The 24,648-nt window shown below is 30.6% G+C and overlaps 7 protein-coding genes across 13 annotated transcripts; 4 read left to right on the top strand and 3 right to left on the bottom strand.

The window, feature by feature from the left end:
• Positions 1 to 43: 43 nt before the first annotated feature.
• Positions 44 to 3,504, bottom strand: LOC126855129 (nuclear pore complex protein Nup58). 4 transcript variants are annotated; one of them, XM_050602528.1, is made up of 8 exons: positions 3,321 to 3,504; positions 2,779 to 3,131; positions 2,489 to 2,696; positions 2,048 to 2,421; positions 1,738 to 1,962; positions 1,589 to 1,663; positions 1,440 to 1,465; positions 382 to 525 (listed from the first exon to the last, which is right to left on the bottom strand). In XM_050602528.1, the coding sequence occupies exons 1-7, from the start codon at positions 3,386 to 3,388 to the stop codon at positions 1,449 to 1,451; spliced, it is 1,320 nt and encodes a 439-aa protein (XP_050458485.1). In that variant the 5' UTR covers positions 3,389 to 3,504; the 3' UTR covers positions 382 to 525; positions 1,440 to 1,448. The 4 variants fall into 4 exon arrangements, with proteins under 4 accessions (XP_050458483.1, XP_050458484.1, XP_050458485.1 ...); XM_050602529.1 differs by lacking the exon at positions 1,440 to 1,465 and adding an exon at positions 1,240 to 1,272 and having other exon boundaries at positions 389 to 525; XM_050602526.1 differs by lacking the exon at positions 1,440 to 1,465 and having other exon boundaries at positions 44 to 525.
• Positions 3,505 to 3,943: 439 nt separating this feature from the next.
• Positions 3,944 to 7,706, bottom strand: LOC126855133 (ceramide phosphoethanolamine synthase). 2 transcript variants are annotated; one of them, XM_050602533.1, is made up of 7 exons: positions 7,632 to 7,706; positions 7,157 to 7,544; positions 6,551 to 6,879; positions 6,148 to 6,470; positions 5,924 to 6,067; positions 5,703 to 5,857; positions 3,944 to 5,601 (listed from the first exon to the last, which is right to left on the bottom strand). In XM_050602533.1, the coding sequence occupies exons 3-7, from the start codon at positions 6,857 to 6,859 to the stop codon at positions 5,201 to 5,203; spliced, it is 1,332 nt and encodes a 443-aa protein (XP_050458490.1). In that variant the 5' UTR covers positions 6,860 to 6,879; positions 7,157 to 7,544; positions 7,632 to 7,706; the 3' UTR covers positions 3,944 to 5,200. The 2 variants fall into 2 exon arrangements, with proteins under 2 accessions (XP_050458490.1, XP_050458489.1); XM_050602532.1 differs by having other exon boundaries at positions 7,157 to 7,705.
• Positions 7,707 to 8,920: 1,214 nt separating this feature from the next.
• On the top strand, positions 8,921 to 13,909 carry LOC126855118 (translocation protein SEC63 homolog). The gene is made up of 12 exons (XM_050602507.1): positions 8,921 to 9,376; positions 10,323 to 10,425; positions 10,536 to 10,650; positions 10,720 to 10,825; positions 11,137 to 11,360; positions 11,433 to 11,594; positions 11,715 to 11,943; positions 12,030 to 12,175; positions 12,280 to 12,427; positions 12,550 to 13,036; positions 13,172 to 13,463; positions 13,555 to 13,909. Exons 1-12 carry the CDS (start codon positions 9,253 to 9,255, stop codon positions 13,693 to 13,695), a joined length of 2,277 nt encoding a protein of 758 aa, XP_050458464.1. The 5' UTR covers positions 8,921 to 9,252; the 3' UTR covers positions 13,696 to 13,909.
• A 1,135-nt stretch (positions 13,910 to 15,044) lies between these two features.
• On the bottom strand, positions 15,045 to 18,636 carry LOC126855123 (inhibitor of nuclear factor kappa-B kinase subunit beta-like). Of its 2 annotated transcripts, XM_050602514.1 has the most exons (12): positions 18,118 to 18,636; positions 17,810 to 18,009; positions 17,564 to 17,722; positions 17,262 to 17,479; positions 17,067 to 17,171; positions 16,760 to 16,898; positions 16,495 to 16,683; positions 16,198 to 16,409; positions 15,815 to 16,099; positions 15,595 to 15,744; positions 15,258 to 15,479; positions 15,045 to 15,191 (listed from the first exon to the last, which is right to left on the bottom strand). In XM_050602514.1, exons 1-12 carry the CDS (start codon positions 18,227 to 18,229, stop codon positions 15,128 to 15,130), a joined length of 2,055 nt encoding a protein of 684 aa, XP_050458471.1. In that variant the 5' UTR covers positions 18,230 to 18,636; the 3' UTR covers positions 15,045 to 15,127. The 2 variants fall into 2 exon arrangements, with proteins under 2 accessions (XP_050458471.1, XP_050458472.1); XM_050602515.1 differs by lacking the exon at positions 16,495 to 16,683.
• A 314-nt stretch (positions 18,637 to 18,950) lies between these two features.
• Positions 18,951 to 20,479, top strand: LOC126855158 (uncharacterized). The gene is made up of 4 exons (XM_050602573.1): positions 18,951 to 19,016; positions 19,728 to 19,916; positions 20,051 to 20,209; positions 20,299 to 20,479. Exons 1-4 carry the CDS (start codon positions 18,957 to 18,959, stop codon positions 20,407 to 20,409), a joined length of 519 nt encoding a protein of 172 aa, XP_050458530.1. The 5' UTR covers positions 18,951 to 18,956; the 3' UTR covers positions 20,410 to 20,479.
• Positions 20,448 to 23,147, top strand: LOC126855131 (polycomb protein eed-A-like). Its single transcript, XM_050602531.1, has 2 exons — positions 20,448 to 22,509; positions 23,102 to 23,147. The coding sequence occupies exon 1, from the start codon at positions 20,448 to 20,450 to the stop codon at positions 21,828 to 21,830; it is 1,383 nt and encodes a 460-aa protein (XP_050458488.1). The 3' UTR covers positions 21,831 to 22,509; positions 23,102 to 23,147.
• A 14-nt stretch (positions 23,148 to 23,161) lies between these two features.
• LOC126855152 (protein seele) lies at positions 23,162 to 24,535 on the top strand. 2 transcript variants are annotated; one of them, XM_050602567.1, is made up of 5 exons: positions 23,162 to 23,310; positions 23,416 to 23,503; positions 23,618 to 23,733; positions 23,843 to 24,049; positions 24,125 to 24,535. In XM_050602567.1, exons 2-5 carry the CDS (start codon positions 23,416 to 23,418, stop codon positions 24,356 to 24,358), a joined length of 645 nt encoding a protein of 214 aa, XP_050458524.1. In that variant the 5' UTR covers positions 23,162 to 23,310; the 3' UTR covers positions 24,359 to 24,535. The 2 variants fall into 2 exon arrangements, with proteins under 2 accessions (XP_050458524.1, XP_050458523.1); XM_050602566.1 differs by having other exon boundaries at positions 23,164 to 23,216.
• The last annotated feature ends 113 nt before the right edge of the window (positions 24,536 to 24,648 follow it).

The raw sequence follows: 24,648 nt of genomic DNA, 5'->3' as shown, positions 1-24,648 counted from the left end.
TATTTTAATATATTTATGTACTTTCCCTAGAGTATTATTTCTCACTCAAAATTAAACTTTAAATATATTATAATATAAAAGTATGACAATTAATATAAGACATGGAATATTTCTAACATAAGATATAAATTTCAATAAAAATATACACATTACAATGTACATTTTAACGTACAATGTACTAAAAAAAAAATATTACAATGATACATCACATAATCAATACTGTTATGTAATTTTTAAACATTTGTTCTAATATCAATGATGAAGAAGAGTTTACATATGTTGAATTTGAACTATAAAAAATTTTATGGATTATAAAAATTACCATGTCTGAAACAAGCCATCAATGTTTCCCTCTTTTATTACCAACGGGGGGTTTTTGTAGTTGAAAGTTTGAGCTGCTTCCGTTTGCTGGCAATGGTGCAGTCAAATTCATGGGCGCGTTAAAATTTAAGCTTGCTGTTGGCGGTTTCATGGACGAGCCTATAGCAATGTTAGCAGACGATATCGGTGTCGAACTTTCCCAAACTGTAATAATATATTATTATACCATAACATTTTATTCATTTATCGACATAGAAACATGTATAATAGCTAAAGCCATGGAATATTTTCTATGTTTTATTAAAAATAATAAATATCTATATATATATTTTTTTATAAAATATATTTCAAGAGATACTATAAAGCCAATTTCGTTTTTGATATCATTTGTTAGAAATCTTCAATTTATGGCCCATGTGTTCTGGCGTTAACTGATATTTTTATTAAATCTGTGTTAACACATTTAAAATCCTTATATCTAATTTAACTTAATTTAGCTTTTTGAGAAGAGATTTTCCACCTCAAATTCGATTGAAACATTGCAAATATGTATGTACTTTTAACATTTTTACATACATTTTGCAAAGTTTGAATCCACGACAGAGTTTATGATCTATTTCTTGATTAGTATCTATATTTGCAAGCATTATTAATAAAGCTAAAAGCAGTCAAAGCACATACATGTAAAGGCGCTATCATTTGTATTAAGAAAGCATAACTTTAAAGATGAGTCTTTCGAGATAGCGTCTAAATGCAAAGTATATAAAAGATTAATAATACCGCGATATAATCATCTATATAAAAGTTAACTGGTTACTATATATAAAAAGTTTATGTATAGGCAAAAAAAAAGCATGTTACCCCTTTCCCATAATCAACAATAACATAAAGAAACTGAAATAAAAAAATTTAATATACCTCAATAATTAAACTACAGCCTCTACTTTTTTCCTGGAAAGCCAAAATAAAAGTCAAATCATACAAGTAAAAAAAAAGCTCAAAGTCAAGAATATTCGTCAAATAAGAGAAAGAAAGGGAAGAAAAAAATTAACAAATTAATTATAACACTTGTTAATTCTATTAAGTAGTAAACGACGTTATATGTTAGTAAATTCTACCTCTCATAACTAGATCCACGCAAGACCTGAAGGTAGCAAATCTTTAAGGGGGGAAGGGGGGCAATTAAAGTCATTTCTTACAAAAAAATCTCTTACTCGTAGCTCGAGGATATAGAATTACAAGAGAATCAACAACAAGACCTATTTACCTAAAGGATTTCGTGTTTCATAATTCGCCGGCCGGTTCGAGTTTAATGTCGTCGACGACAAAAAGCTTTTATTTCCTGTAAGCATTAACCTCGTTTTTCAAGACTTACAATGTTCAAATTATTTTGAAATGCACATGAAATGTTATTACCTGGTCCAAAGGGAGTAGGACCACTCGTGATCCTTTCGATGCTGTGACGACTAGATTTACCGTTTGCCTTGATACTATCAAAAACATTGGTGTTATCCTTCAATACATATTTCCTGAAATTGAGATATTGTTCTTTCTGTTGCTGCACCTTGGCGTGCACACTTTGTAATCGACCAGCAACCGCGACTAGGGACTCGTGTAGCTTACTCATGGCCATTGTCAATTCTAATGACAAAACAATGAAATATGATTAAGAATATTTTTAATAAATCCTAATAAATTTATTTAATGGAAGAATCGAGAAACATACCCTGTGGGGTCAATGTTCTCGGCGCCATCATGGCCTGTATATGCTTTTCCGTTGTCTCAATTTGTGATCTGAATAACATCAAATCATGTTCGAAGCTGTCAGCTAATTCCATGAAAAATTGCAGGGGCGCATTATTTTCATATTGCAAGCCTGGTGGAGTATCGTGAGTTCTTTGAGCAATTTCAGCGCTTTGCAACGCCTTTGCCGTGTCTTGTTTTAGCTTATCAGCTGCAGAACGGTCCCGTTGCACTGAGCCAGATAAAGTAGACAAGATTTCCATTAAGGATGCTGTATCTTCAGCGCATCGATTCAACGGCCTCGCCGAACCTCTCGCGATATCTGAAGATAAGGCTTTCTGCATTTTTACAAACTCTCTGCAAAATATAAATGTTTTAATATCATATATAGTTATATCTTATATGCATAAATAAAAATAATTACTTGAATTTATCTATTGTTTGCATAAGCTCATTTGGCAGTAGATTTTCTTTGGCAGCTGTGGAACTACTATTTCCTTGAGAAAGACCTTTATTGTTTACCGAAACGTCTAAACCACCGAGTCCTTTATTTGTATTAGTTGTAGTAGTGGCAGCAATTGTCGGTTTAGCACCCAATAAAGTACTTCCACTACTGGATCCAAATAAAGAGGCTGCATATAAATAACAATTGACACAAATAAATTTTATTTTTCCTTTTTGGGACAAATAATAGAAATAATAAAATGTACATACTATTAGTAGTGGCTGTACCAAAAGTTAAACTTCCCGTTGCCGTTGTATTAGATGTTGCGCCAAATGTTAGAGCATTCGTTGTAGCTGGTGTGCCAAAATTAAGACCCGTAAATAAGGGCGCGGATGTGGTAGGAGCGGGAAATAAACTGGGAGCACTACTCATTGTAGTAGCTGTATTGGTACCAAGCAAACCGCTGCTTTGCGCTTGCGTAGAGATTGTTGCGGTATTACCAAATCCAAAATTAAGACCTATGGACGTCGTTGCAGTGGGCAAAGCGCCAAACGTTAATGTACTAGACGTTGGAGTTGTGGTGCCGAACGTGTTGCTCATACCGAAGCCTGTTGCTGTTGTCCTGAATAATAAATACAATTGTGTGATAATCAAGCACTTGATCTTTTCTCCTTTGCAGGAAACACAATTTTATATTTAAATAGGAAATATATGTTTAATGAGGGAGAAAATATATATACTTTATTTTTATAAGTAAATTATATATTGAAGCTATAATAACCTCTTGAAGATTAACATCGATTATACTTACTTTTGAGTCCCAAATCCAAAACTCGTGTTACTAGAGGTGACCGCTGGACTTCCGAACGTGAATGCCATATCGTGAATAGTAAGCGTGAGTAAATTATCTATTTACAATATAAATACACGCCACAATTAATCGTAACCTTTTCCTTTCATGTTTAGTCGGTAAACGCCACAGACGATAAACTCTTACAAAGACCTAACATCGGATCCGATATTTTTATAGTCAATAAAAAAATGTGCTTTTTAGGGTTCGAAAATCTTAGCCATAGAGCATTTAATTAACCAATCAGGACAAAAGAAGCAAAGATGTCTTTGTTTTGATTGGTCGATCAAACGTTACTTTATTCTGGGTAAAATTTCTGTACGCACTCTAGGGACTTAACATGGTAACATCTGGGAATATATTTTATCGTACAAAACAATGTTTGCTATTGAATAATAAATGACCGCAATGTCAGATGCGATTCAAATTCAATGTATTCTATCTATATATCTTTGAATTGAAAAAACTGGAATATATTTTTAGAAAAAGCACGAATATATTAAAGCATTTATTCTGAAAACACCTATTTATACAAAAGATGAAGGATATGATTCATATGATATTAAGTATTCTGACAAAAAATATATTCTATTGAAATATTAATGTTTCTTTTATTTGTACATATACATGCTATATTTTGCAATATCATTCGCAAATCAATCCAACTATTTAATTCCAAACCAGATCAGTATTTTGATCAATTAGCAAAAGAATTACTGCTGCATATTTTTGTGGAAATATATAAACAACAACAGTCAGGTATCGTCAATACATAATCAGTACTTGTTAATGCTAACAGAATAAGCTATTTATCACATAAGTAAAAAATAGATTTGGATGAAATATTAAAAAGCTATTATATTTTGTAGTTTCTATATACAATTACATAGAAACTATTTGTATAACTAGTATTGTACAGATATATTTTTACATTAGAAGATTCAATATTACTATATTTTCAGCCTCTGCTTAGTAATACTATCATATCTATCTTCTAATGTGTCTTAAATTATCAATTCTATCAGGTATCAGGAATGCATAATATTGCAACATATATTTTCTCATCTAAATGTTGTACAATAGAAAAAAAAAATTTTTTAAAGATACGTCTAATGTAGTTCTAAAATATTATTATTAATTTGGTCTCGCTGTTAAAATTCATTAAACATTCCTGATAAAATGTGGGGTCTTTGTAAGTTTATCACAATGTGCAATCATTCCTTGACAACTTTCTTTTTGTATTATAAAAAAAGGAAACAAAAGTACTCACATATGAGTAATATGAACAATGGTATATATACAATTATAAAAAAATAAGAAAGTCTTATAGATGATACAACATGCTTTGAAAACGCATGTTGAACCTTAGCATAATATTTTGAACCTTAATTTAATATTTTATACACTATGATCTGTCTTTGGAGGCTCCCTTCTTAATAGATAAATTATTATATGCGTAACTTCTATGATAAGAAATTTTAACCACATTATATATAATTAACTATATTATAAATATTATTTTAATCTCTTTCGGTATAGTACTGTAATCATATCGCAAAAATAAATATTTAGAATAAATATTACATCTCGCTCAATATTATTTTAGCATGTAAATGGATTTGTCAAATAAATAGTCAATATTATTAAAAGATAAGTATATAGCATAGAATCACTTTTCTTGAATTTGTATATCTATTTTTCATATCACGTTTTCTTTTTATATGTATAATCACAATCGAACAAGAGAAATCAGTGAAGAGTCTTCCACATTGCATATTTATCTGAAAGCTATAATACACATAGAAAAAACAAAAAAAGAAAAGAAAAGAATTGATTCAATATTAGCGTTCTTTCTTTGTGGTGCTTAAATTGCCATTTACGTTGCGTTGCGTTTTTCGGAGATAAATCCAAGACCGCATGCATTGCCAAATGTTCTTTCCTGTGCCCGCTAAATTGCAAACTATCAAGGACGGTGATTCGTATTCATTAGGAACAATACCATCAACGGACGCCTCAAAAAAACTAAATAACGGAAACCAAATTCTAGTTCTATTCGAGTCGCGCTGCATCAATGCTTGATTATTCGCCAGAGTGTGATAATAAAGGAATAATCGGGAAGTTATATAAAACGCTACGAAAACATCAATGGAGTAATGCTCATGCGCCGCCAAGATAAAGAAAATACCAAACATATTGAGCATCCATGTGAAAATATGCAGAAAGTACAAGTGTCTCGGGGTATCTGTAATGAAAAAAACAAAACTTGTCAAAATGTATATATAAATAATTATAAATCATAGCTTTTCTGCTGAAAAAAGTAGAATAATATATATTATTACTTACATTCTGTAATGAAAAAATTAAGCATAGTTAATGCTACTGTATGTCCGCTAAACATATAATCTCCACAAGTTCTGACACCTTGAATAGACATACCAGCACCTCGCCAAATAACGTAAGCCATTGCTATTTTATTATACAACTCGACATATGCAGCACTAAAGAAAATAAGACGTAAACTTATAATATGCTTTTTATCTCTTTTTCTTTCTTTTTGTTCTCACCTTGACCAATCTTCATCTGGAACTTTGCGCGGTTGACATTGTAGATGCGCACCCGGCACCGATAACGAAGTAATGAGCATTGTTACGCATCTCAGCAGGAAGACTGTGCCCGACAGTGCAAAAAACCGTCGTAGTAAAATGAATCTGTTGCCCATTTAATAAATTATTCACGCTAATATATTACATTTTAATATATTTTTAAATGGACTTATAATTTTCTTTACCTATACTTGTGAAATATAAGCACAATGAGCCATATTGCAAAAAGCAGTGTTCCAGTGACTTCACACATATCAAATGCCCAGGGGATATGAGGTACATTGTCTAAAAATATATCTGGCAATGGAGGATACTTTTTCATATCAGGCACTCTATCGTGGACAATAACCATCACAAAGGCAGTAATCCATGTGACGATAAACAGATATCCCAAACTAATAACTGTTTTCCAAATTTCAGGTGGTAAATGAGAAGCATGTCCGTCCTCCGATACAGAAGCTGAATAAAACTCATGTTCTATGGACGCTTCATTATTTGAACTGAGTATCTAAAGTAAGATTATTTCAAATATAGTATTTAATCTATTTTTCCATCAAAAAGAATTAATTCAAAGAAATTTCCATTTACCTCATGTTTATTATGGTGACTATAAAAATTTGGCGATGGAGACAGATCCATACATCCTAAGTCAAACAAGACAGCGACATTATCCCTCTGCAATTGCTTTATAGCGAGATATAATTTTTTTATAGCACCCATCTTCTTTATATTCAAAATATCTGATTTCAAGTCTTCCTCTTTTAGTGTCAACAGTACTTTTCCATCAATTTCGTGAAAGTAAAATAAATCTGCGTATTCCTCATAACCATTTTTCACGAGCCATATCTTTACATCGATGCATGACCATTCGACGACATTTCTCCCTATCATGTCCATGTTATTGAAGCGTATTTACCCTGTGTAAAGGAGCAATTTTTTTTATACATTTACATTATCATAAACCAAATACCTTATACTAAATGATTGACCTTATGACATGGAACTATCGCTTTGCCAATTACACAGCGTAGCACGCTTTGTTAGAATTTTATCGAGATGTGTAATAAATAAAATGAGAGGAATGCCATGTCACAAAGTCAAACACTGTCACAAGGTGATGCCGGCTTGATTTAGGAAGCTGCACAAGGCAGAATATACCTTAACGCCTCGTGCTGAAAAGATTAAATAGCTTACCTGAAAAAAAGCTGTGCGCCAGAATTGTCGGTGATATCTTATCTGAACATTTTCGTGCGTTTAACGTGCATGCCACCATGCCACCACGATTATTCTTATCAAGGTAAATCATACGTTGGCAGTATTTATGTTAACACGCACAAAGGAGCCTTCGATCGCGATGTAGCGCGAATCGAAATCTATTAATTACTGGCACTGAACTCCGCGGCCTCATTTAAGAGGTGGCCGATGCAACAATGCGATATTAATATTTATGTCACGTCGGTTATTATAACGCGAGAAATATTATTGGAGCGCGACTTTGAACGCTCGATAAGGAAGGCTTGGTTGTGTTGTTGTTGTCGCTGCCATACTACAGCTGTGTGAGATCAATGTGATAACAATGGTCCTAGAATGACGTGTTCCAAACAAAATGAAAATGATTCATCATATATGGTGACTCTTCGAACAGAGATAAAAAAGAAAAGTTATTTACGAAAAATTATTTGTCTCTCCTCGATCTCTTTCGCGGATAAATTCCTTCACCAAACAATGTTGCGGGGTTATATACAGGGTGTTTCAGAAGGAATGGTCCCCAGATAGCATACAATATTTATATAATATTAAAAAAAATAAATAGTAAAAGATTTATGAATATTTATTATAATTATGATGTTATTTGAGTAAGACAGGTTATTGTAAAAAAAAATGCTCTATTTTGGACGATTATAAAAGATACAGCGTGTGTTCAATCTTAGAAACAAAAATACGTACATCTATTAAATTTTTTAATAGAACCACAAATTCTATGAAACAATTACATTAAATTTTAAACTTACAAAATAAATTCAATTATCCGACCATCGATCTCAATGCATTTTGCAGCTCGAACACGAAAATATTGCGTGTTATTAAAAAAAAATAAGTTTTTTCACACATACACACACACCACATATATATATATATATATATATTTTGTTTTACAAGAAATATCCGTTATTTTTTCCAAATATTAATATAAACATTTTTGAATGATTAAAAGGGAACTTATTAATAATTAAACCATTAAAGTATGCGTATAATTTTTATATAACAAAATGTATTATATTTTGTGTTAAGTTTTTATGAAACTACCGCATGTATTTTATGTATCGAGATTTTTTTTGATTCCCCTTTCCCCGTCCTGGATTCGACAAATCTTACGCTACACATTACGAGGATCTTATTATTTTCCATGTTGAGTTGTTTTGTGTGTATGATACGCTTATTCTTGATGTTAAAAAACCGTATTAAAGAAACCGTTATTTAAAATGGCAGCGCGTCATCCTGTTGCTTGCGCTGTATTTCGTTTCTCCCGCGCTTTGCTTCTTCCCTCCAAATATGAAATGCGTTTCTTTTATTATTTTAAATAAAAAAGATCACAAAAAAATTTAACAACAGACAATATTTATAAAATATTTATTATAATTATTTGAATATTTTATAAATATATCAAAATATTTTATAAATATTTTTGTGATCTTCAGATTTGATCATAAATATCATAAAAATATTTCAAAAGATAAATAGTAAAAAATATGAATATTCATTAATAAATGTATATGCTGTCTGGGTTGTAGACAATGACAGAGAAAGAGAAAAAAATAAAATAAAAATATAGATAAAAACGACTAAATAATCATATATCAAATATCCTCTTATCATTCACAAAAGGGCTATATTATTTATTATCTATAGGCTGAATGCTCTTTCTCTCGTTGTGTCTACGACCGTATCCGGGCGATGGTCCCTTGCACGTGTAACCTTATTTAACAGCCGTGACTCCGACGACGGGGTCGACGTCATCAACCGATCACCAGCAACTTCAACGTCAGTCGTCGCGCGTACGTCAAAGTGGATGGTGTGTGTGTGTGTGCGTGCGTGTACTTATACCGAGGGGGTACTCGAGTAACTCGAGGTGCTGAGTTGGCAGTCTTGACCAAGGCAGTTCCCCCGCTGACTGTTGATTTGCATGTCGTCCGTGCACATTTGCAGTGCGAGCCCGGATAATGTTTACGAACGAATGTACTTAAACGTTCGATCACTTAAAATAAAACGCCGGAGTACTTAAATGAGCGATGAGCGGACAGAAGTTCCAGTATGACGAGAGCGGAGGGACATTCTTTTATTTTCTGCTCTCGTTCCTGGCGTTACTGCTGGTACCCGGGACCTACTATCTCTGGCCACGTTGCCCGAAGCAAGGTTAGAGATCACCATGAGATCCTATTTTTTTTTTTTTTTTCAGATGAAGTAATTTACACGATCAACACGATGCACATACTATCGTCGTACAGGCATCGTTTTCCGTCTTCGTTCGTCTTTACATTCCTTCACCTCACCTCGCCTCATCTCACTCCATCAGGATGATGTTACATTCATTTAATCTAAAGAAAATGAAAATATTTTATTCGATTATCTGTCGAATTTTATACATTATGATATTTTGATATCTATATTAATTGATTAATCTAGTCACATTACAAGTAGTTATATTAGGAATTGAGAATTTATATTTATAAGACACTATCTTGTATTACGTAAAATTTATATGAAAATTATAGCCACAGATTTCGATACTTTACTTGTTTGTTCAGTTTTAATTTGTCTTTTAAGGATGCAAAAGTTTAAAAATGATTGGAGGAATTTTCTCTTTTTTTAAATATTTTAAAAATATATGAATTTCAAGATTTTTTTTCTCTATGTACAATAAAACTCTAAAATGTATAATAAAAGTTTTATTAAAACTTACTTCTTACTAACAAGTTCTATAATGTAATTATTCACAATGTTGATGATTAAAATTGAGAGCAAAATTAAAAATACTTTGAATAAATATGTATAGATTATTTGAATATATATGTATATACAATAGAAAAGTTATGTATTTAATTTTGCATATCTTGCATTCTTGAATATCTTATTAATAAGTAATAATGTTAATTTATGAACTTATACATTCTTATATTAACAATATCTTTCTACTATATTCTTCAAACAAATATGCAAAGAATATGTTTTTTGCGATTAGCATTATTGCTTAAATATAACGTAAGAAATAATTTTGAATCTTGTAAAAATATCATGAAAGTATCTCAAAATAAGAGTGTTTCTTATTCTTTGTGTTAATAATTTTTCTAATTTTATTCAGATCCTGATCAGTTAGCCAAAGAATGTCAGTGCGATGGATGCAAAAAGAAAAAACTTATCCTTCAGGCAAACAAACCTTGGAAGGAAACTAAGGCTTTGTTTACGTAAGTTCTTATCATATGAAAAATACTATACAGATCTGTGATTTGCACAAATATATATAAAAGTTGTATATTTCCTTTATCTTTTTGTGCTAATTATATTATTACTGTAGGAAACTTATGATCATTCTGGGATGGGCCATCTTGATACTCTTGGCGTATAAAGTGTCTCAGTTTGATTATGAAATGGCCAACTTTGATCCATACGAAATACTAAATGTACCAGCTGTGAGTATAGAATAAAATTTATATGTACAATGGTTTGTTGCAAAATTAATGCTAAAGTCTCAATTGTAGGGTTCTTCACAAAGTGAAATTAGGAAAGCTTATCGCAAGCTTTCATTAATTCTTCATCCTGATAAAGAAACTGGAAATGAAAAGGCTTTTATGAAGTTAACTAAAGGTAAAGAGCAACAAAATTTTGTATGCACAGAATTGAAAAGATACAACACGATGTATATATTTTACAATATATTTGATAAATTTATATCACATTTATTGCACACAAATAGTACTACACATGTAGAATGATCTGTCATAGAAATTGTATTAGAAAAAAGTATCTGCACTTGAAATTAATCTTATAACAACTAGAAATTTAACATTACATTTAATTTTTAAAAGTTATTATACTAATATCAAGTTGTTATTATTAATATTCTAAATTTGGATGTAAGTTAACTAAATCGTTTTTTTTTCTATTAACAAAAATAGCTTACCAAGCTTTAACGGATGATGAAGCACGAAAAAATTGGGAAAAATATGGAAATCCAGATGGTCCAGGGGCAATGAGTTTTGGTATAGCCTTACCTTCCTGGATTGTTGAAAAAGAGAATTCAGTTTGGGTCTTAGGACTATATGCATTAGTGTTCATGGTTGCTTTACCAACAGTTGTAGGAATGTGGTGGTACAAGAGCATTCGCTACACTGGTGATCAAGTAATTGGCATTTTTATATGCAAAAGTAAATATACACAGTGACACATTGTGTACATGTATTTATATTTCTAGGTTCTCCTGACAACAACTGAAATGTATTACTTTTTCTTCGTGAAAACTCCATCTATGTCATTGAAGAGAGTAATTATGATACTTGCTGCTTCCTTTGAATTTTTCAAGAAACGCAATGCAGAAATAATTGAGAGACATACTGACATTGAAGAAGTTCCTTCGGTAAAATTTAATTATATTTAGTATCCCGACATTTTTTATTTTATTTTTTTCTTAAATGAGTATATAACAATTTACTATGCACAATACATATATATATATTTTTTTATTTACATATTTCAGCTTATCAAACAATTACCCAATTTGGGAGAGAAAAATAAAGAAGTACCACTATGCCACTTGTATTCAATTAAAGCTAGAGCCTTATTACATGCACATTTATCACGTATATCGCTCAATCCTGAGACACTAGATAAAGACAGACAGTATATTGTAAAAAAATGTCCATATTTGATTCAAGAAATGGTTGCCTGTGTTCATCAGGTTATACTTTTAGCTTATGCTAGGAGAGGTGAATGTTTATCTTATTTTGAATAATAACATATATGATTTTGTAACAGTAGAGATTAGATAACTAACAAAAAATTTTCATTATAGTACCACGGGTACCAACCATAACAACTATAGAAAACTGCATGAAACTGTGTCCAATGATTGTCCAAGCATTCTGGGAATTTAAAAATCCTCTTCTTCAATTACCACACATAACAGAGGATAATTTAAAATACTTCCATGCAAAGAAGGTATTAGTAAAAGAGAAATTCTATTTATTGATAGTATTTTTATCATTATTGATGAAAATCACACACTGATAATGTTTAGAAATGAATGTGTGACTTTTTTTTAGCGTCAAATCAAAAGTCTTCAACAATTTGCACAATTGAAGGGAGAAGAACGAAGACTGATACTTAGAAATTTGTCGGACAGTCAGTACGAAGATATTATGAAAGTTCTCGGAAATATGCCGTACATAGACTTCAAAGTACGATCCGAAGGTAATTTAATCATTTTCTCTGCTATTTTCTTTTATGAACATTAAATACATTACATTAGTAATGTGTGACTTGTATATAGTAGATTATCTTTTAACTTATTATATTCGTCGTATACATTTCAGTGATTGATGATGAGAATCCTACAGTCTACACTGCTGGTGCTATTGTAACTGTAACAGTATCACTGACGCGAAAAGATATGAGACATCTTTTTGGAGATGATTCCGTCAACGAACAAACAATGATTGACGATAATAAAACTGGTAATGAAGTAATCGACGAAGCTTCGGAGGAGCAAAATCAATCGACGAAAGCTGCAAAGCCAGCGTGGCTTAAACAGAAGAAAGGTCAAAAGAAGTCACATAAAAAAGGTACCAACAAGAAACCCGCTCCTACTAAAAATACACAGGCACAGTCCCAGACTGCAGCCAACAATACTCATCATACTCCTAATGCAAGAAAGAAAGACGATAAGATAGAAAAGGAGTCTTCCAAAGAAAAGCTGTCTGACGTTAGTGACAGCGAAGCCGAGAGCGATAGAAGTGATGACGAGGATAGTCATGACAAGAAAGACGCGTCTCTCGATGACGACGATACGGAATGGGAAAAGTAAGAAATTTATTTTTTATATTATATACACAATATAATATATTATATTGCATTTTAATATATTATACTTTATATGTATTTATGAAATACGTACAAATATTATAAATATATTTTCTTGTATTTTCTTGTAAACAGATTCCAACAAAGAATTTCCAAGCGGGAAAGAGTACTAGAGGGAAGGAGTAATCTATCGCACGAAGTGCATTGTCCGCTTTTTCCCGATGTTAAACAAGAATATTGGTGGGTCTATATCTGTGATCGCAAAAGTCAAACGCTATTGACAACCCCTATACACATCACGTCTTTAGCACAGTTTGAAGAAGTGCAGCTAAGATTCACAGCACCACGCTGGCCAGGCCTGTATACATTTACCGTGTGTTTACGTAGTGATTCATATCTGGGTTTTGATCAAGCTCAAGATATCAAAGTAAGTGATTAAAATACAATGCATAATGCAAAGTTTTATTTTTTTTTAATTTATACACTCACAACAATGTATCGATTTGTATTCGCCTTAGTTGGACGTAAAGGAAGCACCAGAAATACCGACCGAGCATCCGCAATGGGACATCTCGGACGAAGAAACCGCAGAGGATGTGGATGCAGCTGATGAACATTCCGAGTTTACGACCGACGAGGACATTAGTGACAATGAATAATATCTGTTTCTCAGACATGTGATTGGAATAGATATTCTAAAAGTCCGCATTTTCCTCTTTTTTTACATTCTCGAATTTAATGTACAATGGACTTTTATACAGAATTGCATAATCGTTGATGTATGTGGACAATCTAGGAAAAAATAGTCTGGTGTGTAAGATTTGTCAGTGTGGAGAAAGTAATAGCCAATAAAGAACATGATATTTATTTTAACATCGTTGTTTAATCCTCAATTTGTGTGCGAATGTGTACAATTTTTAATTAGTATGTATATAAGATTTATAATAAAATATATCTTATTGTATACATATGAAACATCTATCTATATTAAAATGCATTTTTCATTAGAATTAATTAAAGACTTTTTTTCTTCACAATCCAACAACGACAAACAAGAGAGTAACAGGTATTTGAAAAATCGAGATTAAGGGAAAGTGTAATAAAAAGTATTCATGTGTTATATACACATACACATGTACAAAAGATCGCTCAACCGTTACATTTCTTATTACAAAAGAGACAAACTTAAGTATTTACTGATCCATTACAAGAACAGTCTAACAGAATATCGATAACTAGATAGATATATTAACAACGAAAACGAGATGAGCATATTTCGTGCAACACAAGTGAGTACATTATATATTTTGGATACATGTATATTTTGGACACTTACATTGATTTTATTAAATATATTACATTCTTATATTTCAGGTATTTAAAGTTTACTTTATCCTCTACTTTTTTCTAAATATCATGATTGTTGTTGCACTTGAAGAAGGTAAGTTATATGAAAAGGAGAAATGATTTGAGATAAAATGTGAGTTTATGAAATTATTTGAGACATACAAACACTATTTACACATTTATTCACATTCTTCATTAAACTAAATATATACATATTGTAAATTTCATCATTTGTTACAATATTTTTCACAGCCACTCATCATTTTTTACTTGATTTTTTAATATTTGTTTTTTTAATATTTTAAATATTGTTCGTAATAAAAATATCTATATTTCTTACACGTCTATATAATATAATGAATATGTTATAGAATCTTTCTGTGTAAAATGTATACATTTAAAATGCTTTTTTTATATGAAAAAAAGTTTATAAAAAAAAAGAATTTATATTTTCTCTCCCTTTTTAGAAATTAACTGGAAATTATAAAATAAATATATTTCTAGGTCGAAACGATAAATATCAAATAATAAAATCGGAACAACTGCTAAATAAGCCAGTTTACACGTTCGTTAAAACTGATAAACATGCCAACATCAAGTGGGGCGTGCGGCATTATGTTCCACGTACATTAAGAAACAAATAAACAAGTGGATTTCGATTAAATACATTAAAATATGTTACACTCTTGCTTTATAAGTATATATAAATTAAAATACACATATGTGCGCGTTTTATATTTTTAATCATAGTTCCAGATTAACTATTTTGTTATATTTTTTCTGCATTTCAGCCATCAATTTGTCTAATCTAAAAAATTAGAACCTAAGATAGAATTGTCCTGAAAATTGAACAATATTATAACTGAAAATTTACCTGGAACGTATGACCAAATTATCATATATTATATTGTCTTCTGGTTGGATAACCTTATCTAACTCAGTGGTAGAAATATTCAAGGATTGATTGTTAGACTGAGGAGACACGTCCGATTGTGCGATTAACTGATATTCTTTCCAATATAATTTCGTCATGACGGTAACAGAATTGAATATTTTTTGCAGCTTTAACAATCCATCATTTAATTTATCTATTTGCCTATGAAAATACATATGCATTTGTTATAAATGTAAAAACTTAAATTGAAGTAGAGACTATTTTAAACTTTATTTAACCATGCATAAAATCTATTACAAAATAAAATTGTTAATACCTTATAATGTCGATTATATTTTTATCATGAAGCAATGCTTCGCGAGTAGTCAAGAATGAAAACATTAATTTTACCATGTCCAGTGGCGTTGCTATCTTATGAGGACTTTCTTTTTTAAATTCCAAATATATATTACACATCTTATCATATCTATATAAAGAAAATTAATTTAAGAATGTCAAAATATGTGACAAAATATTTTATAATATTCATTACTTACAATTTTGATAAATCCCTCATACAATCGATACTTTGAGCTTTATTTCTCAATTTATCATTATCTTTCTTCAACGACATAAATTGCATCTTTATTTGATCGGCTGCACTAATCAATTTATCAACTTTATTAAAATAGGTCTGTGCTTTTTTTCTATCAATCGCGTCTTCTCCCAAGTTCATATATTTAAAACGAATTATATGCACTTTATCTATAAGGGCCTTTGTATTTTCCAGTGTCATTTCCATGTTTGTATTAAACACATCAATTTTTTGATGCAATAAATCTCTGGAATATGTTAAATTTGTTACATTATGTAATAATATAATTTATTGTGTCAAAATATATATACGAATGAAACAATTAATATGTTGTAAAAGACTTACATATTTATACTTAGAGCAAAAACGTATAATTGAAATAAGTTTACTTCTTTAGTCGCGAAGTATATCGCGTTGCGATAATAATCTGTCAATACTTCATAATTTAATTCATTTTTTGATTGTATTATCATTTTTTCCACTGCTACAGGAATATTTGGTCTAGGTACATCTTCTATTAAGCAATATCCGTTTCTGAAGAGAAAGAAAATGTGGTCCTACAGCAAAATTGTATATCAAAATAGATTTAAAGATAATATTTTACTTTGCGTATCATCATATATAAATGACAAATATACATACATTAGTTTGCGAAATGACTGATACAGTACTTTCAGTAAGCCTAACACCACTATAATTTGTTAGTGTTTGATGCTTGACTTCAATATTAGTATCTTTTTCTATTAATAACTGAAGATCTTTGATAGTAGTATCGTTATCAATCTCGTATGTATAAATCTTGTAAAAAGGCACGCAGAAAATGTATATTATCTATATGCAAAAAATACAGATTAAGAGAGAAAAAAAACACAAGAATAAAGTGTATTAAACTTCTATATATACATACCTTATTTGACAATGCATGTTGCAACATTGTAAATACCACTAAATGAGATGTACCGGATTCATCGATTATTCTACCTCTTTTATGTGGATCCCATTGTAAAACTACTCTGAACCATTGAACCATTTTATTTCGGAGACAACTTGTAGGAAAAAATATAAAAATATTAGATATATATAAAAAATATCTCTCAAACAAAAAAAATGCATATTATTTTTGCTTTCTATAAAATGAAATATTTTTACACCACATTTGTTACACATTTACATGTTTTGTTAGATTACAAGGAGTGTACACAACATATTTTTACCTTGATAAATAAGTTGGATTTTGAATATCTTTCCCAAAAATGACTTTTCCTTCCATTTCACAGGCATAAATATCATCATAGCTTTTATTCTGAATGTGTTTCATCCTGCAAAATTACATTAAATTTAAAATTCAACATATACTGTTTTTTTTTTTTTATAAACTTTATCCATTACATATATTTCTAGCTGTTTACCATTCCATGGTATGTTGCATTGTTGGTAAAAATGGTCTTGTTCCAGTTACAAGTTCGTAAAACAATATTCCTAAACTCCAGTAATCAACAGAGGAACTATATTTCTCTTTCCAAAGAAGTTCCGGAGCAACATAATTTAGTGTGCCGACTAAAGAGGCAGATGTACTCATTTCTCCAAGTTCTTTAGCATATCCAAGATCTATCAATTTATATGATAGCTGTAATATATATAATTTTTATAAAATCTTATAATTTATTGATAATTTTCAATAAAGAAATGATTTGCAACTATATCATCTTACCACATTATTTTCCTCTTGTAAGACTATGTTCTCTGGTTTTAAGTCTCGATGAGTTATATTTTGTGAATGTAAATATTCCACAGCTGATAAAACTTCAGTCATTATTTTGATTGCTTCTATTTCAACAATTCCACAACAATTTTTTGATTGATTTAGAATCTGTAAGAGAAAACATACATGGTAATTATTTTATTAGTGATAAAATTTTGAAAGGAATTTATACAGGCAAATTATTTAAGATACAACTTTTCTTAAATCTCCTTTTTTGCAATATTCCATACACAAGACTGGCAGGTTTTCTTCTGTATTTCGAAGCTTGAATGGGATACATCCTGTTTTTACAATGTTTGGATGCCTCAAGCGTCTCATTATGTCAACTTCATTAGCCCATCTTTTTCGTTGCACTGGAGTCAATTGTGAATAATTCCATTTGCATCTTTTTATTGCTAAAATCATAATTATTGATTTCATATCAATATAAATTTTCTCCTCGAAGAGTCTTTTGCAAAACAATATATGAATAATTTGAAGTATGTATTTATAATTATATTTACCGAGTTTTTCGCCATTCTGGACGTGTGCCCAGAGTTCAACAATTCCAAAGCCTCCAGTTCCCAAAATACATTTTAATTTCCAATTGTCACTCGATACAATATTAGATGTCATTTCGAGTTTTTAAATTCGTATTTCTCAATTCGTACATATATCAGATCAAATTCTGAATGATTCTCGGTAAATGCAATTTTTTTCACGATGATAATATAAATTACATTATTCTCTCCTTTTTTTATTTCTCTGAAAAATATTTTATACGAATTGAAAGTAAATTTTGTTAAATCTACAGCAGTTTGACAGTCAATCTCTCTCTCTCTCTCTCTCTTATCACTCTCCCTTTTCTCTCTCTTTTCGACCTCTTTCTCTTTCTTTCTCTTATCAGAAATTAACACAATTTTAATGAATTTAATTCATAACTTAAATATTCTTTAACACCTAACCTAATACAAAAATCACGTTAATTTGCATATTGTGTTTTCATATTTTCCATTAGGCATTATATTTCACTCGCGCATTGTATGTATACAACAATTTAACAACCGAAGGAGTTTGGTTAATATTTGTCATCAATGTTTTGAATGTGCTGATTGGAGGCAAATTTTGGGGTTTTAGAAAACTCTCTATTCGACAGCCAATCAGTACGTCTGACAAACTCGTAAATGACAAATGAAATATTAATCTTGATTATTATACGACAAAACATTTGTCCGGTATCCTGATTGGTTATCGGATAGAGAGTTTCTAGAATCTTTATTGAGATTTTATGGTGACGCAATGAAAATTGAAGAGCGCCTGCGCTGGAACGTCCTACCAACCGTCTAGCAGTGGCATCTCGACCATGGCTGAAATCTTCAGGAGCGGTAGAGTACGGAGAAGTGAGTGTTTGATTGCTTTCATGGTAAGTTTGTGGCATTAAAGAAGAAGAAATCACAAAATAGCGTTATTTATTTGTATTTTTGTGTACATTATACTTTTCCAGGAAAAAGGTGAATATCACTTGCTTTCAGCTGCGTTGCGATGAATTTACACATGTTTTGATCTTCAAAATTTCGTTTATATACACATGTTTTTTCAATAATAAAATTATCATTGAACTTATATTTTTTATTAATCATGAATAAGAAGAAAGGAAGTCGAATGTTTTTTCTCTTTTTTACGACACAGCGTGAAGTACATTTGATGCTGTATTCTAAATTAATTGACTTTTCTAATCCATTTCCTCTAAATTGTATTCACCATATAAATGGCATTTGTTTCTATTTTATTGAGAGAATGTGTATAGATGTTAAATTGACAAAAAATAATTTTTAATTTTTTTTTTTAAATTTAGGTCCAATATCATTTAAAAAATTATCAAAGTTTGTAATTATGTGTTTGATTAAGCTATTTTATATTTTTATTATTTAAATAATAAAATTTATATGTAAAGAGATAAAATATTTAATATGGTCCAGTCAATGTATAATTGGCAAAATAAATTTTATTGATAGATTGTATAAGAAATTATTTTTTTGCCAGATTTATTATAATTTACTGGACATTTTAGCAATATTTAATATATAATTTTTGCTATATAATAATATTTCTGATTCAAAATATATTTTTCCAGATAGTAGGACCGGCTGAATTATGCCACAAAATATCAGAAGGCTTACATCAGAATGCAAGAGAGAGGAGATGGAACATATCTGTGCATTTGTGCGAATCCATTGTTGATGTTGTAAAAGCAAAAATAGATATTTCTGTAGATTTTATTATTTTTGCTTCCGACTTAAGGGCTGCGCATGCCTTATCAGAAGTAAGTCTTCTTTTATACATACAAGTACACACAAATGTATACTTTTAATGTATTATTTTATTATGTTATTATTTTTTATTATTTATTGATCAACTAATTATTATTAATCACTTTATTATTTGTTAATTTTTAAGGTAGAAGCTAATATAGCCATAATAGATGAACACTACATAATCTCTGGTGCAACTTGCTTAGTAAATTGCAATGGAATGTGTAATATTATGGGTTTGATTCATAAATCAAAAGCACTTTGTCACAAATACAATATTCGTTTCCTCTCTGCCAATGTTCTTGTAAGAATCTTTGTGAATTTTATTAATGTTTTTTTATTACAATCATTTTACTCAAGCATTTATATCTAAAATTCTATCTTTTATTTCAGGATATCCAATCCTGCATTTATTTAGGGAGCAGGATTTTTAATATAATGGAAGGAATACTGGGATTAAATAGCGGTATACCAGTTATCGGGACAGTGGCACAATATACCTAAAATGCACAACGAGATACTGTATAGAATGACTTGTATTGATGATTTATATTGCATTTTGCTTAAAGATTAACACTGTCTACACTGTTTTTCTCCCAATTGCAATATTATTCAAGTCGCTAAAACTAGAGCTTATATATTGTAAGATGAAAAAGTCAACTGGTAAGACATATGCTTCTAGCCAGGAGGACAGTGAGAATGATAGTGATGTAACTGAATGCAGCATCGGAAGTAATTCTACCGCTGGCACTCATCGCAGCGATACACCTACTCGAAGCGCTCGTTACAGACGAAAAGGTCGTCGCAGAAGTAAAACAGCCAAATACAAACCTTCTACAGACAAGCCATTGTACAAATATTGCTGTAATGTTAAGGAGGATCACGGGCAACCATTATTTGGTGTGCAATTTAATTATCATTTAAAAGAGGGCGAGCCGTTGATATTCGCTTCCGTAGGTAGTAATCGTGTGAGCATTTACGAGTGCCCGCAAAGCGGAAATATACGACTGCAGCAGTGTTATGCCGATCCCGATACGGAGGAAAATTTTTACACCTGCGCTTGGACGTACGATGACTCCGGGAAACCTTTATTATCTGTGGCCGGATCACGCGGAGTCATACGAATTATTAGTCCCGCGACAATGACCTGCATCAAGCACTATATTGGTCATGGACATGCGATAAACGAACTGAAGATTCATCCGAAGGATCCAAATATATTGCTGTCTGCATCGAAGGATCACGCTTTAAGATTATGGAACATCAAGACGGACGTATGCATCGCGATTTTTGGTGGCGTGGAGGGCCACCGTGACGAAGTATTGAGCGCCGATTTCGACATACGAGGTCAACGAATTATTTCGTGCGGGATGGATCACGCTCTTAAGCTATGGTCTCTAATCAAACCGGACATGCAGGAGGCGATAAAGCAATCCTATCACTGCAACCCCAGTCGTAACGGCAGACCTTTCGACTCGATACTCCAACATTTTCCAGACTTTACCACACGCGACGTTCATCGAAACTATGTCGATTGCGTGAAATGGTTCGGCGATTTTATCCTCAGCAAATCTTGCGAGAACTGCATTGTGTGTTGGAAACCTGGTAGACTCGAGGATTCGCAATTGCGTAACGGAGAAACGAGCGCGACGGTCATGCATCGTTTTGAGTTTAAGGAATGCGATATTTGGTTTATACGTTTCTCCATGGATTTCTGGCAACGTACAATCGCGTTAGGTAATCAGGTCGGTCGCACTTACGTTTGGGATTTGGACATGGAAGAACCTGGGCAAGCGCGCTGCTGGTCTCTTCAACATCCTCGTTGCACTGCACCAATCCGCCAAACTAGCTTAAGCCGAGACGGTTCCGTATTATTGTGCGTCTGCGATGACGCGACTATTTGGAGATGGAATCGCGATCATTAATCATCAAATTTATTTTATTCATTTTATGACAAAGAAGACGTGCCTTTGCATGTACATATTTGCAATAATTTGAATCTGAAGTCGAGTTAACTGATTATTTATAGAGATTAAAAATTTCTTAACAAACGTATCGATAATACATATACACACATTCGATAAATTGGATCCTTGATGAATATGTGAAAGTTTTAATATTTATAATATGTTTCAATTTTGGTGGTTAACTTAGCTATTGTAATTTTATAGTGAAAAATCGCAGTTATATAAATTATGAAAATAGATTTAGGTTTTTTAGTTGTGTAAATGAATGAGATTATAAGATAGATAAATTGTTTATGTATTTTGTAATATTACATTTGATATATTTATACAAAGAGCTATGAATTTCTATAGCTTGCACATATTTTATATGAACTGTCCTAGATTGACATTTGTGCTTGCATGTAAACTGCCATTAGTAAACTCTTTTTGCATCAAACATGATATAATTTCAATGAACATTATATCGTATATAGTGAAAGGAGAGAGCCCAGTATAAAGATAGCAAGCTCAGCTTAGACATTGACAAGATATTTCTTTGATGTAATAATTTACAATATATAATAATATGTAACAGGATTTATTAATTTCTTCGTGTGCGCGTTTGGAAGAGAATCAGTAATTAATCACTAACCATATGGTATGAATAGTGATGAAAATTATTACATTACTAATAAAAATCATAAAAATGGTTGAATATATACAGCTCCATTTTGTAACAAGTCATCAAGTAAAGATTACATTATGCAATTTTTTCCAAAAAAATCCTGAATGTCGGACTTTATTGGACATAAAATATTGCACATGACAAAATTGAATGTAACTAAAGAATTTTTTAAATATTATTTAATATTTAAACAAAAAATTCTTTTAATATTATTAATTAGACGTTTAATATAAAACTGCTGTTTTTCATATCTTTAAAACAATTTTTTTTTAATTATTTAATTGTTTAAAGATGATGCAATTATGATAACGCTTTTATCATAATTCAAATATAAGCGGCAATTGACGAAAATTTTTTTTCTAATAAATTGAAGATTAGGTTAGATTACCAATCACTAACAACATTTCAATATTAATTTTATATCTTTGTAAAATAATAAAATGAACGAATAATCAATCAATGTGTGTATTGCTAATGTCAAATTTGTATAATTTTATCATCAACTCAACACTTATTTTTTGACATGGAAAAATAATTATTGTAGCGTTTATTTTGGGTTAAGCAGTTGGCACCATCAGGATTTACACGTTGAGAATTGCCATTCGCTTATAAGATTTTGATAAAATTTATATATTGAAAAATGTATGGTACACGTGTCGCATGCTGTAGTTGATACAAAGCTTAGATATATATTATTGTAAAAAAAATATACATTTAAAAGTGTATCATACTTTACATAATAACCTATAATTTACATAATAATCTACGTATAAGGTAAATAATTTTTCTTTGAGTTATTTGTGAAAATGGCATAATGAGTAAATTTATCTTTCTGTGAGAAATATTATACAAAACCCAGAATTTTTTTATCTCTTGCAGATGAGAGGCTTTTTATTCGTAAGTCTATTTTTAATAAGCGTATTTGCAGAGCCTGATGAAATTGATCTAAAGCATTTGAAATGTTTAGGTAAAAATAAATTGTGATTTATGATAGTTCTACTTTTTCATTAATAATTTTAAAATTTACAAAATTATTAGTGAAAAAATAATTAAATAAAAATAAAAGTTATGTCTCTCTCAGTTTGCAGGGCAATTATGAAAGAATTACAGGCTCAAGTATCCAAAGCCAATCCAAACAAATTAGTTGAAGTAGGTAGTTATAGGATGGATGCTGAGGGAAATACTAAACGCAAAATGGTAAGATGATAAATATTTTAATCATTTGTATATATATCATAACATTTTGTAAGTTATTTTATATATTAATTTTTTTTCATTCTTTTAACATAAAATTTATTATTTCTAGGTTCCATTAAGCCGATCAGAAGTATACATCTTGGATTTGTTGGATGATATCTGTGAGAAAATGACAGATTACGTGAGAGCAAGAAAGAAATCTAATAATCAATTGACAATATTAAATCTCATGTCTTCACCGGGTATGATGAATCCTCGGATGGGAGAAGTTGACATAATTCAAGATGGTGATTTAAATAAGAGTCTAGAGCATTACGTGAGTGCTAATTATTATATTTAAACATTAATTCAAAATATGTTCTTATCCATTAATTTATATTAATGTTCTTAGTGCAGATTTATAGTTGAGGAATTTGAAGAAGATATATTATCATTATATATTCATGATATACACAATAAGAAAGAGAAGCTTTGTACACAGATTTCAGATATCTGTAATGAAAATTATATTGATGATGATGACGATGATAATAATGATTATAATGATAATAATGATTATGATGAGAATGTTTCTAATCACGATACTACTGATATTGATTATGATGAGGACAGAGATGAATTATAAATGCATTTAGAACAATTTCAAGCAAGTGTGGAAATATTATTTATATGTGTAAGTGAATTAAGAAAATATGTAGAAATTCTCAAAGATATTAAGTTACATCAACCAATTAAATGGTTTTTGTTTTGTAAACAATTCGGTGCATGAAATATATAAATATTTTACATTTTGCTATTTAAATTGTATGCATTATATCATGATTACCCAATACTTTATATGTATTTTTATTTTATATCAATTATAATTAAATGCTCTATTAATATAAAGTTGATCACATACACACAATACATACA

The sequence above is a fragment of the Cataglyphis hispanica genome, chromosome 15, assembly GCF_021464435.1.
Source record: "Cataglyphis hispanica isolate Lineage 1 chromosome 15, ULB_Chis1_1.0, whole genome shotgun sequence".
In the NCBI taxonomy this organism is placed as follows: Eukaryota; Metazoa; Arthropoda; class Insecta; order Hymenoptera; family Formicidae; genus Cataglyphis; species Cataglyphis hispanica.
The sequence above is the reverse complement of the archived record's forward strand: the minus strand, read 5'-3'. Positions and strand labels throughout refer to the sequence as shown.